Source organism: Chamaea fasciata, unplaced genomic scaffold (genome assembly GCF_029207755.1).
Source record: "Chamaea fasciata isolate MVZ Bird 193981 ecotype frontalis unplaced genomic scaffold, bChaFas1.0.hap1 SCAF_14, whole genome shotgun sequence".
In the NCBI taxonomy this organism is placed as follows: domain Eukaryota; kingdom Metazoa; phylum Chordata; class Aves; order Passeriformes; family Sylviidae; genus Chamaea; species Chamaea fasciata.
Genome location: NW_027094099.1, coordinates 10,790,239 through 10,806,837, shown reverse-complemented (window position 1 = coordinate 10,806,837; position 16,599 = coordinate 10,790,239). Strand labels below are relative to the sequence as shown.

At 42.8% G+C, this 16,599-nt stretch overlaps 1 protein-coding gene across 2 annotated transcripts; it reads right to left on the bottom strand.

The window, feature by feature from the left end:
• Positions 1 to 2,165: 2,165 nt before the first annotated feature.
• On the bottom strand, positions 2,166 to 6,451 carry RAMAC (RNA guanine-7 methyltransferase activating subunit). Of its 2 annotated transcripts, none has more exons than XM_066196503.1 (3): positions 6,347 to 6,451; positions 4,863 to 5,037; positions 2,166 to 3,286 (listed from the first exon to the last, which is right to left on the bottom strand). In XM_066196503.1, exons 2-3 carry the CDS (start codon positions 5,027 to 5,029, stop codon positions 3,097 to 3,099), a joined length of 357 nt encoding a protein of 118 aa, XP_066052600.1. In that variant the 5' UTR covers positions 5,030 to 5,037; positions 6,347 to 6,451; the 3' UTR covers positions 2,166 to 3,096. The 2 variants fall into 2 exon arrangements, with proteins under 2 accessions (XP_066052600.1, XP_066052601.1); XM_066196504.1 differs by lacking the exon at positions 6,347 to 6,451 and adding an exon at positions 5,967 to 6,265.
• Between the last annotated feature and the right edge of the window lie 10,148 nt (positions 6,452 to 16,599).

The following is a 16,599-nucleotide window of genomic DNA, read 5'->3' as shown; positions in this document are numbered from 1 at the left end:
TTTATTCACGATAATAATGATGTCTGAGCAAATGTCAGATGGAAGAGATCTCCTAAAGTTGGAATCCAGACACTGAATTCTAATGTTTACACTCCAATCTCCAGTATAGCTAAAGCAAATAATTTGTGTAATGTTTGAAGTTTCAAATATTAAACTTACCCAGCTTCAGTTTTATCACCTGTAACACACTGTAATGCACAAATTGTAATTGCAGGCAATACTCAACTGGTTTTATTTAGCTTGACAGAGGCAGTAAACTGAACTTTATCCTAAATACAATTAATCTAAATGGAAAATTAGGTAATATATTTTGAATTTTATTTATCTTTCTGTCTGGTGCATGTATTTAGCAATGTATTCTTCTCCCCCCGCCTCCCCAAATTAGACTCTTGCCATAATTGTTCCAAGGAAAATTTTGTCAGTAATACAAACCCTTAAAGTTGAATTGAGAGCTCTGCTGGTAAGGCATATGGGAATCATGAATATAAAAACACAAACTTGGAAGCTGCACTGGCCTGTCTCTCTCCTGATCTCAATCAAGAAACTCAGAATAAGAGAGCCAAGACCATGAAATGTGTGATTCTAATCCATAATTTCATAATCCATAATTTCCTAGACCATCCTGATCTATCTGCTTCTACAGTTCACCCACAATGCTGTAGATTGAATTTGCCATTTTCTGGATATGCCAGGAACCACCTGGCATTTTCTTGGCACGCTTTGCTGCACAGCCAGCAAAGTGGGATTCATGATGCTGTCATGAAGACAGGGATAGAGCTGGGAAAAAATCTGGGGAGACCTTGAAGCACCTTCCTTAGAAGAGGTGCTCTTCTCTTCCTACGAGACCTTAAAGTACCCTAAGAGACCTTAGAGTACTGGAGAGGGACTTGAACAAAGACATTTGGTGACAGGACAAGGGGAAATGGCTTCAAACTGAAAGAGGGCAGCTTTAGATGGTATTGGGAAGAAATTCTTTTCTGCAGGGGTGGCACACACAGGGTGGAAGATACGGCAGGGGCTGGAACTAAATGAGCTTTGAGGTCCCTTCCCCCCCAAACCCTTCTAGGACTCTATTCACTAGCTGAAAGATAATCAAAATAATGAAATAGTCATTCAGCTGGAGGAAAGGCAACAGATGAAACAGATCTGTTCTTTCTGCTGGGTTTCATTTCAACCTGAGATGCTACTCCAGATGGTGTGGAAGAACATCCTGGCACAGCCTGACTTCCGTGGCATAGCTGGCAGTGTCAGCTCTTTGCAGGAAGAGATGCACTCCCTTCTTGGAGGGGGAGCCTGGGGTATTTGGCACTTTGCACATGATTCTGAATTAAATGTGAATTACACCAAGGGTACCGACTTGCGGCTTCTCCACAGAGCAGACATTAAGAACTTTGCATGATCTTGTATCTCCCTTTGTAAAGGCTCCACTGTATTAATGGGGGCTCAAAGGGGTGCATTTCATCCAGTAGAACTCCTCAGAGGAAAAACAAACCTCTTGTGAAAAGATTTCTAACTGAATTCGAGGCCAATACTTCAGGGAGTAGGATATTAAAACCTGTATCAGAGCTAACAGTATTATATGAAAAGCAGAAAACAAATACTTAGCAGGTAGGTGAAGACACTTGTCTATCACAGCCTATGTAAAAGCTACATACAGCAACTGATCCTGTGTAAACACACCCTTTAGCTCTTAAAAGCATCTGATGAGCTGCAGGACTCTGCTTTTGACTTCTGTACTTTGTCTTTAAATCAAGATGCACTAATTTGTGCTCCTTATCACATAATGTCATGACTTTTACAGCAGTCAGCAGGGATGGGGCCCTGTTTCTGCACAGCAGCTGAAGAAAATGTCAAGTACAAAGACACACACTGCTCCCTTGATACAAATTAGCTGATCACGTAAATGGGGAAACAGGGAACTCTGACCCTATTAGAGCAGAATGTGAATTGTGGATTAATACTTCAGACTTCTAATTAATCACAATGTGTCTCATCCTTCTGATTGGAGCTGAGTAGGCCATTCTTCCAACTTAAGCCCACAGCTGTCCAGTATTAGCACTTATCTGTCAGCCCAGCTCCTTGTCCAGCTGTTGACTAAGGAGACAATGTTGCAATCCTGAATGTCTCAAGAGTAGGTTTCAGAAATACTCAGAAACATCCTTACATGTGAACTATACTTTTATTGTGTGAATGCTTAAAAAACCCCATAAATCTTAAATTCTAAGAACTGAGTAACACTCTGCACTGTTTATGCTATTTTCCCATACAGAAAAAAGTACAGACCAGTACTGATCATAGTTCTTATTTTCTATAACATGCACAAAGTATTTCAAACAAACTACAATAGCATCGAAGTCTTACAGCTTCACTGAAATGGGAATTCCAAAATTTATTACGCACACACCGAATTTATTTGAAGATGACACAGATTAATCTAAGTTTGATATTACTTCTCAGGTAAACTTATATATCACTGAACTCCTACAAGAAGACACATATTCAACTACTTTTTTTTAAAATCCAACTTTTAGACCACATTCTAAGAGGAATACTGCAAATACATTGAAGCCATTGAGTCAACAGACACTATGCCGACCCCATAAAATATTTCAGTAATGGGATCTCTCTTCTCAGTTTTAAGGCATCTGAAATTCAAACCAAATTGAGCTTCTCACTGTCAAAAGCCAAACTAAGACATTCTCTCCACAGAAAGACACAGTTTATATTTTCAAAAAGAGCTATCTTAAGGCAATGTGCCACTGCTACAGGCTATCCTATCATCCCCTCACCTGTTTTGGTTTCTAAAATCTAACACAGAGAAATCTCAGTGATGGAAGAAAAAATGTGCACAATACATACTCAGACAAAATAAGGAGATAAAAATTTAATCTAAAATCTACAGACTCTAAACAAACTCCATATAATACGCTTTTATTATTTATAAAAGGCGTTCCCTTTTTCACTTCACACTACACAAAAACAGCACTGGACTGTAACACTGATTCTTCAGTTATCTATAAAATGGTGGAACAAATAAAACTAAAAGCTAACTGTATTTGTTACATAGCATCACTGAACTTTCAGCCTGCAAGGATCTCAGTATGGATGGTAACGAGGCCCTGGGTTGTAGGAGTTGTAGCCGTACTGTCCGTAGTGGGATGAGTAGGATTGTCCTTGTCTGTGCTGCTGGTAGTTGTTACCCCAGCCTCTATCTGGCCTCTGATTAGCTCTATAGTCACCTTGCCAGTTGTATCTGTCCCCTCTAAAATATCTGCCATCTTGAAACCTGCAATGAGAAGATACATCAAAGTCTGACATAAATTATATCAAGTCTAAAATAATGAATTATAATGAACTCTTCTATTTGGCACTTTTCATGAAAACTGTTATGCAACTGTTAATACACTCAAATATTTATATGTTTATATGACAAACTCATGAAAACATACCTGCAGTCATCTGAGATCACTCATGAATTTCTTACCCAACACAACATTAGGACAGTCTGTTTCCTAACAAAGTATTCCTGGGCATTAAGTGAACTGCTGGAAGTTTTAACAGAGACTCAAACAGACCATAAATCTAAAAATCAACTTCAAGGTACATCTATTGTGCATCAAAGCCAGGTTCCATCCAGCAGTTTCATGGTTGAAAGCTTTGGCAAAGCAGGCTTCAGTACAGTTATAGCTACCTAACAGCACCGAGTCCTGGAATTCGAATATTCCTTAAAATACACACTACTGCTAAAAGCCTGCTACCACAGTCCCACACTCAAGACACTGTACCTTATCAGTGGTATTTAACCACTGTTCAGTCTAAATTTTGTCTTTTCAGACCTTTCTCAATTCCTGTCAATGCTTGAGCTGCCTCATAGTAATTTTGTTTGCAAATGGTGTGGTGCAGACACACAACATTTGCAAAAAGTTCACTTTGTGACTGTACTGGAGGTGTAAGAGTTCATCAGTTCAAAAAGCCACAAAGTTTTTAAGAATATCTTAAACACCTGGTTTTAATCTGTGATTCTGTGTTTAACCTTAATGACAAGCTTCTAAGGTGAGAAAAAGTTACAATGTTGTCCTCCTTTTCTTCAGATAAGACACAAATCCTATATAGATATTTAGCTAAGGAGGTGTCCCAATTGTTGGCTGGACTGAGTTTAACTACTTTATATTAAAGGCTGATGTTAGCATTCCCAAATGTACCATATGCTCTAATTGTTGTTTTTCAGTCACTCAAAAATCTGTCCAAAATTCAGTAAAAAGCTGCAATTACATCTTGAAGAAATAATTCAAAGTATTTTACTTTGGCAGGTAACACTGTACTTGCCAGATAGACTGGATGATTGATTTTACAGTCACTTCTACTGAATAAAAGAAATACAGCCTAATCTTAAAAAGTACAGCAAATACTTAGCTTACAAATGAAATGTTTTCTGAACAGCTAGGAACAGATAATCACACTAGTAGCTTGTTCCTTTGCACATCTTCCTGCCAGTTATCATCCAATATGAGATAGGCTGCTCAGTTTTGCAGAAATCTCATCTTCCCTCTCTGGAAAAATGTTTCTGGCTGAGCAATAACAAACCCCAGGGCAATGGGTTCAGTGGTTCCAGCTCATTCTTTACAAAAAAGCAAGTAATTTAGTACTTCTATACACAATGCAAAAACTTTGCCAATCAATACAGAGAAAATGTAAAGACTCATTACTTTTCAGAGAAGACTATATTTCTCTTAAACATAGTTATCTACAAAATAACAAGGAAATACTTCACTGAACAGAACAGACTCCTATACTTCTTCTGAAATCAATTATCATTTAAGTGTATTTGTGAAATTACCACGATTAAAAAGAAAAACCAATACCGATCTCTGTTTCTCTGGTTGCCACCAGATCTGTTTCTCCATTCTTCAACTATAGGAGGGGGATCTGCAGGGCGTTTTAGATATTCCTGGTATTCTTCATCGTCCGATGTGAATCGATGAGCAAACATCTCTTCATAATTTGGGGGCATGTCAGCCAAGGAAGTCATTCTGAAAACTTAAAACATGAACACAACAAAAGTGACTTTAGCAGTGTATGAAGACTCTCATCGTAATAGCTACCAAAATCCATGTGGTAAAAATGAAGGACAAGGAAAAGTTACACTCAGATTAACACAGCTGTTGGGTTTTGGGAAGACAGCATAGATGCCTCACAGAAAAAAGTATTTCAGAACATGCTCCCCATCTACTCCTGATACTGACTTTTGACAGGAGAAAAATTCCTATAATCAACTTCAAAAGTTTGCCAAGGCAGAATATCATGCAAAGCCTCCAGATACACATAACCACCAAGACAGGCAAAATAATCAGATTTATTCACAGTAATTTATGTGTTAATAACTTGATTCAGGGAAAGGTCAGCACCTAAAAGGATGTTAAATTACCTCATCATACGCCTGTCTGAAGGGATTTCTGTGTAAGGCCTTAGTTTCCTTATTTTTGTATATTTGCATTTGTCATTTAGATGTTGGTGTTATCTGGTACTGTCCATCAGCAAAATCTGGTTTTAACAGCAAATCAGAAAGGCTCTAAGCCCGCTGTTTTAACAAGCCCCACATAATTTAGAGCATTCACAGTATCTGGCTCTGGACTTCTAGAATAAGCCCTTCTGCTGTCTCCCAAAGATTTGCTGGCAGGACCCCAAGAGCTAAAATATACCAAGTATACTCCCTCAACGACCAAGGCCGCTGCACCCATGAGCAGCCTGGGCCTCAGGTAAGCGGGGTGTTCTCGGGGAATCCCTGCAGTGCTCCTGCGGCCCCAGCTCCCCTTCAGCAGCCTCAGACACGCGTGTCTGCTGCCTCCAGGGCCCCTGCGCAGCCTTTCCCCCGCCAGTGATGCAGCGCACAGCTCCCTGAGGCAGGTGTAGGAGTTATTCCTGCAGGATGCAGGAATAACTCATTCTTTCCTCTGCCAGGAGCTAACCTCGTTAGTTTTTTATTACGGGCGGTCTCCAAGGAACTTCGCTCCTCAAGTCTATGGCAGTCGGGGTGAGGGCGGCGGGGGTAGCGCTGCCCTGGGGACGCGCCGCTACAGCTTCTCCTGAGCAGCCGGAGGTGCTCCCATCACCGCTTATCCCGCTAATACCACATTCATCCCGCGGGGGCCCGCACCGGGGACAGCCGGCACCCTCCTGCGCCCAAGGCCAAGCAGGGAGCGACAGAGGGGGCTGGTTGCCCCAGGAGAGCTCCGCCGGAGCCCCCTCCTCTCACAGCGGGCCGGACAGAGCTGAGGGAGGCCCTGGGGGTCGCTCCCGCTCCCTCCTCCCTCTCTCCCTGCCCCGCATCCCGCCCGCCGCCCCTCACCGCGCCTCAGCCGCCGGAGCCGCCGCCGCGATCCCGCCTCTTCCGGGCCGGGCCCCGCCGCTTCCCGCGCCGGGGCGGGACAGGGGACACCGGGGCGGGACAGGGGACGCCGGGGCGGGACATGGGGACAGCGGGGAGGGACAGGGGACAGCGGGGCGGGACAGGGGACACAGCGGGGAGGGACAGGGGACACCGGGGCGGGACAGGGGACAGCGGGGAGGGACAGGGGACACCGGGGCGGGACAGGGGACACACCGGGGCGGGACATGGGGACAGCGGGGAGGGACAGGGGACACCGGGGCGGGACAGGGGACACCGGGGCGGGACAGGGGACACACCGGGGAGGGACATGGGGACACCGGGGCGGGACAGGGGACAGCGGGGAGAGACAGGGGACACACCGGGGAGGGACATGGGGACAGCGGGGAGAGACAGGGGACACACCGGGGAGGGACATGGGGACAGCGGGGCGGGACAGGGGACAGCGGGGAGGGACATGGGGACAGCGGGGAGGGACATGGGACACACCGGGGAGGGACATGGGGACAGCGGGGAGGGACAGGGGACAGCGGGGAGGGACAGGGGACACCGGGGAGAGACGGGGGACACACCGAGGCGGGACAGGGGACACACCGAGGCGGGACAGGGGACACCGGGGAGGGACAGGGGACACACCGAGGCGGGACAGGGGATACCAGGGAGGGACAGGGGACACCGGTGAAGAACGAGGGGCTCCGGGACGGGCGGGACGGGCAGGGATGGAACCTCCTTCCCTCAGGTTAGGGTTGTATACAAAGCGCGTTGGCCGGGGTAGTACTGAGGCTTCTGTGGCGCCTTCCTTCGCTGCCACGCGGGTTTGAAGGAGGCGACACCTGAAATTTTTAGGTTTTAACCGAAAGATGCAAGTGTAAAAGGTGAAGTCGGCATGGCGTGGCTGTCTATAATGCCATTTAAGTGTATATCTGGTATTAAAAAAGCTTCGGGATGCGTTGGCTGCTACGTGAGGAAGGTAAAATGATGTGAAGCTTTTTGGCAGGGAGATAACTCCGTGAAGACCAAAATAATTCTGTGCTGGCGCCTGCTTCAGCAACACATTTACGCTGCCACGCAGTGCTGTAGGTAGCGGTCAGTCTTGTCAACACGGACGAAGTTATGTGTGAGCCTCAGAACTTCAGGCCTGTCACCTGTAATACGGGTGAGGTTAGGACTGGTGGCGCCAAGACCTTCCCGCAGCAGAAATGGTGTCGGTGTCCCTGGTCCCCGGTTTGCCTTGTTCCTACAGCGCCGACGTCTCTGCAGTGCTGACTAATTTCCACAACACTTACGCCAATGGTTTTTAAACGGTCTCTTATGCTGTGTGTAAGAAATGGGTTTTTTATAGGACCCTTTTAGAAAACATTGGTTTTTACAAGCTCTGCTAGAGAATCTATTGCTCGTAGGCACTAGCAAAGCCTAGAGACTGCTAATCAGGTAGATCACTTGAAACAAAACCCCCCAGCAACAGCAACAGCAGCATCCAACTCTCCAAAAATATTAGAACGAATAAGTGCCCTTTGTTTGATATAAACAGCAATAATTGCAATCTGCTCTCCTGTGTGATCTACAGCGGGTGTGTATTGTCACTTGCAGAATAGGAAAGGATGACCTCAATCCAAATAGCATAATGCAAACACCTTAGCCTGGATAGCTAGTTCTAAGCCAAACAAATTGTCATTGAGGCTGAAAAATAATATCTTTTTGCCTAAGTTTTCCCCTTATAATCCCTCTCCTACTGACTGCCTCTTTGAAATGGGCAGGAGTAAGTAGGATTTTATTTCTTCTCCAGACATGTTTCATTTTGATCACTGGATATTGCACTTTCAGGTGTGTCTACAGAGGATTTAATCCATAAAGTTACGGAGATGATTCTTAATAAAAGGTACACACTTCTTTATTTTTGAGGCTCTAGTCTGCTGTTTCATGGGTGATATTTTTCATTAAAAGATCAAACTTAATATTAAACTTTTAATTATAGACTCAAGTCATCCATACAAGTTAAGCATGTACATAATTTAGGCATAAATACAAGTTCTGTTGAAGGCATGGGCCCCTTGTAATCCTATAAGCTGTATATTTCACAAATTACAGTTTTGGAAAGGTGCTCTCATCAGCATATTTTGCATAGAAAAACACTACCAGGGAATGGCTAAACAGAGTGGCACACAATTATATATAATATATATTTATACATTATACTTTTGCTTTGGTTCTTTTTCATCATGTCTTTATGGCTGCTTTGGGTTAAATCAAGAAGATCATGATCCAGGCAATATTCTAAGATTTCTCATAGATGTTATTCTGAAATTCAAGCTGCATATAAAAAAACCTGAAGTGACAGATGATTTTTAAAGGAATAAAGGCACTCAGAAAAGAGTATTGTCACCGCGTAGAACTTTCAACACCCACTAAATGCCTCACATAGCACATACCTACAGACTAGGTGCCTGAGTGCTTAAAAGGTCAAGCTCCAAGTCTTGTCAAGACTGAGAAATTGATAATCCACTCTTGCAATCTTTCTGCTCTCTTCAAGGATCTCTGGGTAATTAATGTGTTGTTTTTGTGTGAACACAATCTCATAATCAGCATCTCTGAAGTCTACTGCAGTGTGATAAAACCTCAAAGGGTTTGCTTTTTTCCTGTAGATTTCATTATGTTAAATAATGTGCAGTTAGATGAAGTCTTATCTTCTAAATTTTAAACTAAGACTTTTCTTTGTAGCCTATTGGAAATTAATTAAGCTTTTGTAGAATGGATCTTCCTGGCTGAATAAAGGATTATGTGCTAAAACTAGCAAAGTCTTGTTTGCTTTGAAACAATGAAAATGACAGGAGTTTTTATAGCTATTTAGCAATGATAACTCTTGCTGTTGTGTCCCAGGACTTTGTATTTGATATTTTGCCTAATTCTCCAGCTTCTGGACTCATGCATTTTCATTTTACTCAACTTCCATTGGAAAATTAATCTCTAGCCCTTCCTATTACAGACATTTCTTGGGCAAAGAGGTAAATCTGCTCTACAGGATAACCAGCCTGTACCAAAGAGCAAAAAGAAAATGTTCAAATTTTATTTATTTAAAATATTATATCTTTTGCATTTTCTGTTGTCTTTAAGACTGTGTTCATTGCTCTGTCTCAGCAGAGCTTGACAGCTGTGATATTTTTAATGAAAAGTCAGCATGTGTCTATCTCAGTAGCAAGGGAAAAGGAGAACTACTATTTTTTTTTTCTTGGGCATTTCTATATCTTTAAACAGAAGGAATTCTTTTCCTTTAGTGTTAATATCTACTTTGAGAAATCAACTAAGAAACTAACATCACTTGTATTTGGGGCCTGTCTGATTGAGGGAATATTTGTCTTGAAACTAATAAGCAGCGAAACCCCCATAGATGGTTATGGATCCTGCTGGGGATTTTTAATAACGAAGTAACATATCGGAAAATATTTTGGTGAAAATTTGTCTTCAAAACTCTCTATTTTTTTTTATTTTTTTATTTTTTTTTTTTTTTTAGCTTGCTGAGGCTCCTCAGTGGTTTCCTGTCAGACAATTTCCCTCTCTCCCTGTTTGGTTTTGGTTTTGGGTGGTTTTTTGGTTTGGTGGTGGGTTTTTTGTTGTTTTTGTTTTTTGTTTTTTTTTTTTTTTTTTTTTTTTTTAATGTCTCAGTTACTGTGTAACTGAAAGCCTGGCTTGTTTGTACAAGGAAACCTGATTTCCCCAGGTAATTTATTCTAGGAAATGGTGATGTCTGGCACAGCTAGGGAGAGCAAGACTTTGTGTTCTGGCTCCAGCAGGTACAAAGGCCATGCGTGGCAGCCTTGTTATTGATTACACATAAAGGAAAGCTGTGTTTCTGTGGGCACGAGAGGCTGTAAGACCACCAGGGGACATCTGAGCAATAATGAGCGCCAAGTGTTTGCTCCATCATTCATTGCACTGGGAGATAGGTAAGCAGAGATACTGTTTAGCCAATCTGCGGAAATATTGGGGGTTGTGCTCTTTCTCTAGGACCTGCTGTGCTCGGAAGATGAGTTCTCATCATGGGATTTTATTCCTTTGGCTGGAAAGGATTATTGCCTAGATGAACCTCACTTAGATAACGAGAAAGACGGAGATATAACAGCTGCTGCTGACAAATGCCTCTGAAGCCCGTGCAGCGCTTCTGTCAGATCTCTGCCTTGCCTTTGCTGTTATACTGTACAGTACCACTGAGCTTCAGAGTATTTTTCACACACCTCCATATGGTGTTGTAAAGTGAGGTCCATAAAGGAACAGACTGTGTGTTTCTAACTACTTCACTAAACTTAATACAAGAAATGTTTCCTTCCTGTAACAATGACATTTAAATGTTAACTGGCTAAAAAAATAACATTGTCCTTTTTTAAAAAGGGGAAAATGCAACTCCTGGTGCTTGATAGTGTTACAGAATAAGAATTTCGGTGCTGTGGGGCCCAATTCCTTTGCATTCAGTTTACAAGAGTGTAATGCTTGATTAGAAGGAATATATTCATTTATGCTGGTTTGAAAGAAGGCCTTTAATTTTCCTAAAGCTACTTCTGTTGTCTGTCTTTTAAAACTCAGTCACATTAAATTATACTTTTAGCATATTGTTCTTAAAATCTGACTGTCATTTATCCATATTTATATACATATATACAAATTTAAAAGCACTACATTCTAGCTGTCTTCTTTTATTTTCACCTTTTAAACTGACTGAGCCAGCTGTGCCCTTTGGGGTCTATAAGAATGAATCATTTTTATTATTTTTTTTCTCTCTTAGACAGTAATTACAGGGTAGTATGCTGTCTCTGGTTTTTAATATTATGGTGCCATTTTAATCCAAGGTGCAACACCATTAACTTCAGCAGAGTTACACTAGCAATGAATTTTTCCCCAGGAGCGTTTTCTGAGTGTTCGGTCCTTTCCTCATGATTACCCAGAGGAATGGAGAAGAAGAAGGCAAGACAGAGGACCCTTTGATAGGAGGAATGTAGTTCAAAGCAAAGTCTTGTTTCTGCCATTCATGGTTCTCCATATGTTCCTCATTTGGGGTAGAGGTGGGTTAGACCCCGTGGGGCACACATGCTGGGGCTGGGGGGCAGGCAGAAGTTTTACACAGCACATCTGGTGCACAGGTTATGTCATTTCCTAGATGTAGGTACTGTACAAAATGGGGGGGGGGGGGGGGGGGGGAAGAATAAGAGAAAAAGTGGGAGGAATATTCAGGCACTTTAAGTGTACTTCTGTGGATCTGCTTGAAAGTGGAGTAGCCAAATGCTTAGATATCAAACTCATCATGATCGTCAGGCTGTCTCAACTCCAACTCAGACGCTTTTTAGATGTCAAGTAATTCTGCAAGTGGGGATGTGTGAATCAGTGCTACCATGGATTACCTATTGTTAAGACAGTTGCAAAACATAAAGTATGTACTTGCAGAAGTTTCTAGCACTGGATTTTATTCATACTCAATTTTCTTTTACAGCTGGATATTTAATTTCAGTTTTGTCTCATTCCTCTTGTCCATAGCCATTCAAATCCTCTGCAGTATGGAAACACCAACTTGTAATTCAAATACAAATCAGTAGCACCCATCTGAGTTTGGAAGGGGAATTTAGAGTGTTTCTCTTTGCTGTCAGGGAGCAGAGAGGGACAGGAGGGTAGCATGGCCAGCAGGGTAGGGGCCCATCCCACAAGCCCCCGAGCAGGGCTGGCCAGGGTTGGCAGCTCAGTGGGGCAGACAAGTTCACAGGGATGAGACAAGTCCAAGGCAAGGCAGAAATTCAGGTCAGCACGTGCGTCACTGCCCAGATGAACAGGCACAGCAGGGCTGGATCTGCAGCTCAGCAGAGCTGGGCAGGGACCGAGGGCCCCCATGCCTGGGGCAGGGGGGGCCCAGGGCTGGTCATGCCAATTAAGGGCTGTCAGTGCATTCAGGGCCCCGACATGCACATCTGGTAGCAATTGCTGCTGTGTTTAAATCAGAAACTCAGATCCTTGCAAAGCCCAGGATCTAGCAGGGGGAAGTGGTTACGCCTTTCAGCAAAGGTCTAGTGTTTCTCCTGGGTTGGACACTTGATGCAGTTTGCCTGTTGCACTCCAATCAGTTGCCTCGGATACAAAGTCAAATATTCAACCTCTAAAGATGATACCTAGGTCTCCTGATGTACTCCCAGAGTCTCTCTTCTCAGAAGGGTGACATTCTCTGGGCACTGGAGCATTGCCCTGAAGCTCTCATGCTCACTCTGAGGCCCAGGTCTAAAACCTGCTGGTAGATGTGCCATGAAGCCCTTGCTCCCGCCTGTCCTGTGTGCAGTGCGTGAGTACGGGTTCATGTTCTGCTAAAGGCACTGAAATAGAACAGCATTTCAGGGTCTTGTTCCCTCTCAAGTCTGAGGTCAGTGGAATTGGTCTGAGTAATGCTCCCTCCATCAGATGCTAAACATGGCTCTTCCCAGCTGGCTTTACCAAGAAGCTGTTAGCACAGGGGTTGGTCTTGCTTCTTTCTCATCTTCACGTGTAAGGTGGGCTCCTTAATGTTCTTTGCAGCTCCTCTGAAGTTTAAGGGCCATTAGAGAAAGCAAGGACTGAACTATAGGCCAGCTTTGTAGTAACTCAAATTGGTAGTGTCTTTTTAGTGTTAAATAACTGTTTTAAAAGTTGCAAATCTGAATTTTCCAGACATACCAATCAGCATTGAGACCACACTGTGCCACAGTGAAATAAGGTATAAGTGAATTAGGTGAGCTGCAGAGACCCTGCAGGACGTTGCAAAGCTGGACTGAGCAGTCTCCTCCCTGTTGGGAGCACTCTTCTGAGCATCCCTGTGTTGTGCCTTGCCCTACACAAAACCTGGAAACTCTTTGACAATGGGCTAGTTTCATTTTATGTCTGTGCTGTGTTGTGTTTGGTGCTTTTCTGGGGGTCTGGGCCAACAATGCTCAAAGCAGCAATAACTCTCCCTCCTGTTACTAAATTAGGACTTGAGATCATTCTTTCCAGCAAACAAGAGTTCCTAATCTTTCAGGAGATTATGTATTGGCTGCCACCCCTCTGCACCCCCTCCTGCCCTCCTGGGGCACCTCTCTGCCTCAGATGTCGAGGCACAGCATCCTTGCCTGCTTTAGTTCTGCTGTAATTCCTTCTCCCTCTTTGCCCCAGACTCCTGCAGCAGTTTCCTCTCCCGGAACCTTTTCACAGTGCTGTTGTTCCTGTGGGCCTGTTCACCCTACCTTTCAGGTCTCCCTTTCCTGCTTTCTTGAGCTGTAACTGTTTCTTCCCTGTCCCCACTCCACCTGCAGACCTCTGCTGTGGGGGCAGTCAGCTGCTTAGCATGGCAGTGCTCAGCTGAACTTCCTGATGCTGGTGGAGAACTAGTGCAGATCTTGCTGACTAATTGACAGTCTAAACTTAAAAAAATATGGAGATATTATCATGGAAAATTCATCGTTCTGATGGAGCTTCTGATGGAGGCTCATTAAAAACAGGCTAAGAAAATCTCACATATAAATGAAAACCACACAGTAGATCTTGGTGATATGCTGAATATGATTGTTTATTATTATGCTATCACTGCCCATTTTAAGAATAATACACAGTTATTTTCTTGGTCTTAAATGGTAGTGTGGGGATATCACAAACCTCCCAAGTAAAAACTTTAATTAAAAAGCAAACATTAATCTCCAAGCAGTAGCATCTGCAGCATATTGCAAGATAAGACTTCACCAACCTGAAGAACTAAGCACAATTCTAATTAAATCAGGGAAAAAGATGATGAACTAGATATATGATTTATTTAAGGATACCAGTTATATAAGATATCAAAGATCTCATGGTTGCTATCTGATGAGAAATGTTGCTGCCAGATCTCACAGACTATTTCCAGGGAGTGAAATCCTTGTTCTGTTGAAATCCAAGTACTGTTGGGATTTTGCGTTCCGTGGGGTCAGGACTTTGCAGTGGCTCTCTGTTGGATGTGGGAGCCCCGTTGGTCCTGTTGAAAGCTGCAGATGATCCAGCAAGGAAGCAATGTGTTCCCATGGCATGAGGAACCACCACACTGCGTGTGCTGCCACTCTTCCAGTGAGGCATCAATACAAAGTCCTGACCATTTATGGTTATTTAAGGTCCCAGCACATCTTTTGAAAATTAAGTCTCTTAATCCCTCTATGCTGGCCAAAATCTATTATAAGTGGTGCCAGTCAGGATTTCCTGTATTGTTCCAGATGAAGGTAGTGTTGCATCCTGTTTCAAACTGCATGCTGGGCTCCTCTGTTTTGGAACAGCTGATATTTTCCAGAAACACCGTGCTGCACTGACGTGTGATCTCTGTGTATCCCTCCTTGTGTCACAGGAATGGAATGAGGATTAATCAATTATGACCGAATCATGATCCCAGTGAAGTCAAAAGAAGGGCTCCTTTCCATGGGTATCATGGGGACCAGGATTGGCTTCCGTGTGGATGCTATTTCTTTGAGATGCCTGCATGTAGAAATAAAAGAAAATGCAAAGCATCACTTTGTTGAAGGTGTCTGTGTAGTGAGAATTCCTTTAGCTGGAGAGGAGAATGCATTTTAACAGCTGTTTCTTCAAGAGTTTAGTTACTTGTCACAGCAGGCATTATTGTGCTCAAGGAAATTCTGGTCTGTTGAATGTGGCTTTAAGCATGTGGTGCTGGCTGGCATTTGTGGCTTTGCATGTCCTGTGCATTCAAAACATACTTTGTTATGTTTCCAGGGCTGGCTCCTGCTCTTTCCCAGAACAGCTTATGCTGTGGAATTAAATCTCAAAAGCCATGTTCTTAAATCCAGCTACAGTTCGGCTTTAAATATCGGAAAAACATTGAATACTGAGCAACAATGGCTGCAGGTTATTCTTTATGACCAAGTGTTAATTATTTTGGGCAAACAAACAGTATCTAAAAAAGAGCAATTCTGGCTAGATTTGTAGGAGACTGCAAAATATTTTTGGTTAGATCTTCTGTCACATGCCACTTATGATGTCACATTTAGAACTGTAAATCCATTTACAAGTTGGACAAATGATATCACTGAAAAACATTTTTGGAGGATCACCTAACTTCTTCCATGCAAATATAATAATAGTACATCTCTCGTGCAAATATAGGAAAGAGTGGTCATGAACTATTTTGGGAAAAGAATACTCACCAGATGGACATAGAGAGAATATTCAGTCAGAAACAGAGGAGCAGAAGAACAGTAATAAATATTATTAAAGGGGGGTATGGATGAAGATTAGCCCATTCCTGCAAGAAAACGAGCAAATTAAACTTAGAAAAATGTTGGTACATTCACAACATAAATCATGTGCTCTTCTGCAAAGAAACAGTAAATGAAAAATAAAGGATATGTGTCATCCATACTTTGTAGTGTTGACTTCATTTTCTCAAGTATGCAGAAAAGGTTTTGATGTGTGCATATTAATATTTCTCTGTTGGCTAAAGACTAAATTAAAACAAAACACAGTTAAAAGCTTTTCTGGAAGTTGTAAGTGTTCTGCTCCACTTTGCTCGAGTCTCACAGTGTCAAACTGCATTGTTCGGTGTCATCTCCTGTGGCAGTGCACAGTGACCCCTCCCCTGGCTCCAAAGCCCAAACTGAACTCTGGATTAAAAACTTGATTTAATATTACTCATGGCTGCTGCTGCCTGCCATCCTCTTTCTTCTAAACCCAGGAAAGGACTCTGGATCTAGAGAGTGCTCCTCTGGGTGCTTGAGCTGCAAACATGGCTCTAAAATCTTTGGGGTTTTTAAAATATATTTGCATTGATTAAAGTTTTGCTCTGATTTTTCAGAGTATGGATTTTATACACCACCCCAAGGACCATGGCATTTCCCAAGAAAAGTGGAATCTGTGTTTCCCATTAGATACAAGCACTTTATAATTTGTCATGTAGAATTTTGCAAGATTGAATTTAAGAGTGTTGGCATTAGATACTTTCTGAGAAGAAAAATACTGAGCTGAAAAAAGGAAAAAACCAATTATGTTTATTTAACTGATTGGTAGCATTTATGTATGTTGTCATCCAGGTATTGTTGCAGAACAAAGTAATATTGGGTAGAATTAGGAGTGCAGAAACTCACCTTGAACTACCCAGGAAGATGCCCAGCCCAACTTGCAACCCAATCAAGGCCTTTAAAATGCATTTTCTCATCAAGGTATTCCTGGTATCTTTCTTTGTGGGGGCTATAATCGTGTTATTC

What these genes read in the sequence shown, in the direction of transcription:
- RAMAC (XM_066196503.1), bottom strand. Translation starts at nt 5,029, where the DNA reads ATGACTTCCTTGGCTGACATGCCCCCAAATTATGAAGAGATGTTTGCT. An exon ending in AACCAGAGAAACAGAGATCG is followed by an intron (nt 3,287 to 4,862) that starts GTATTGGTTTTT and finishes TTCTCATTGCAG; the next exon opens with GTTTCAAGATGGCAGATATT.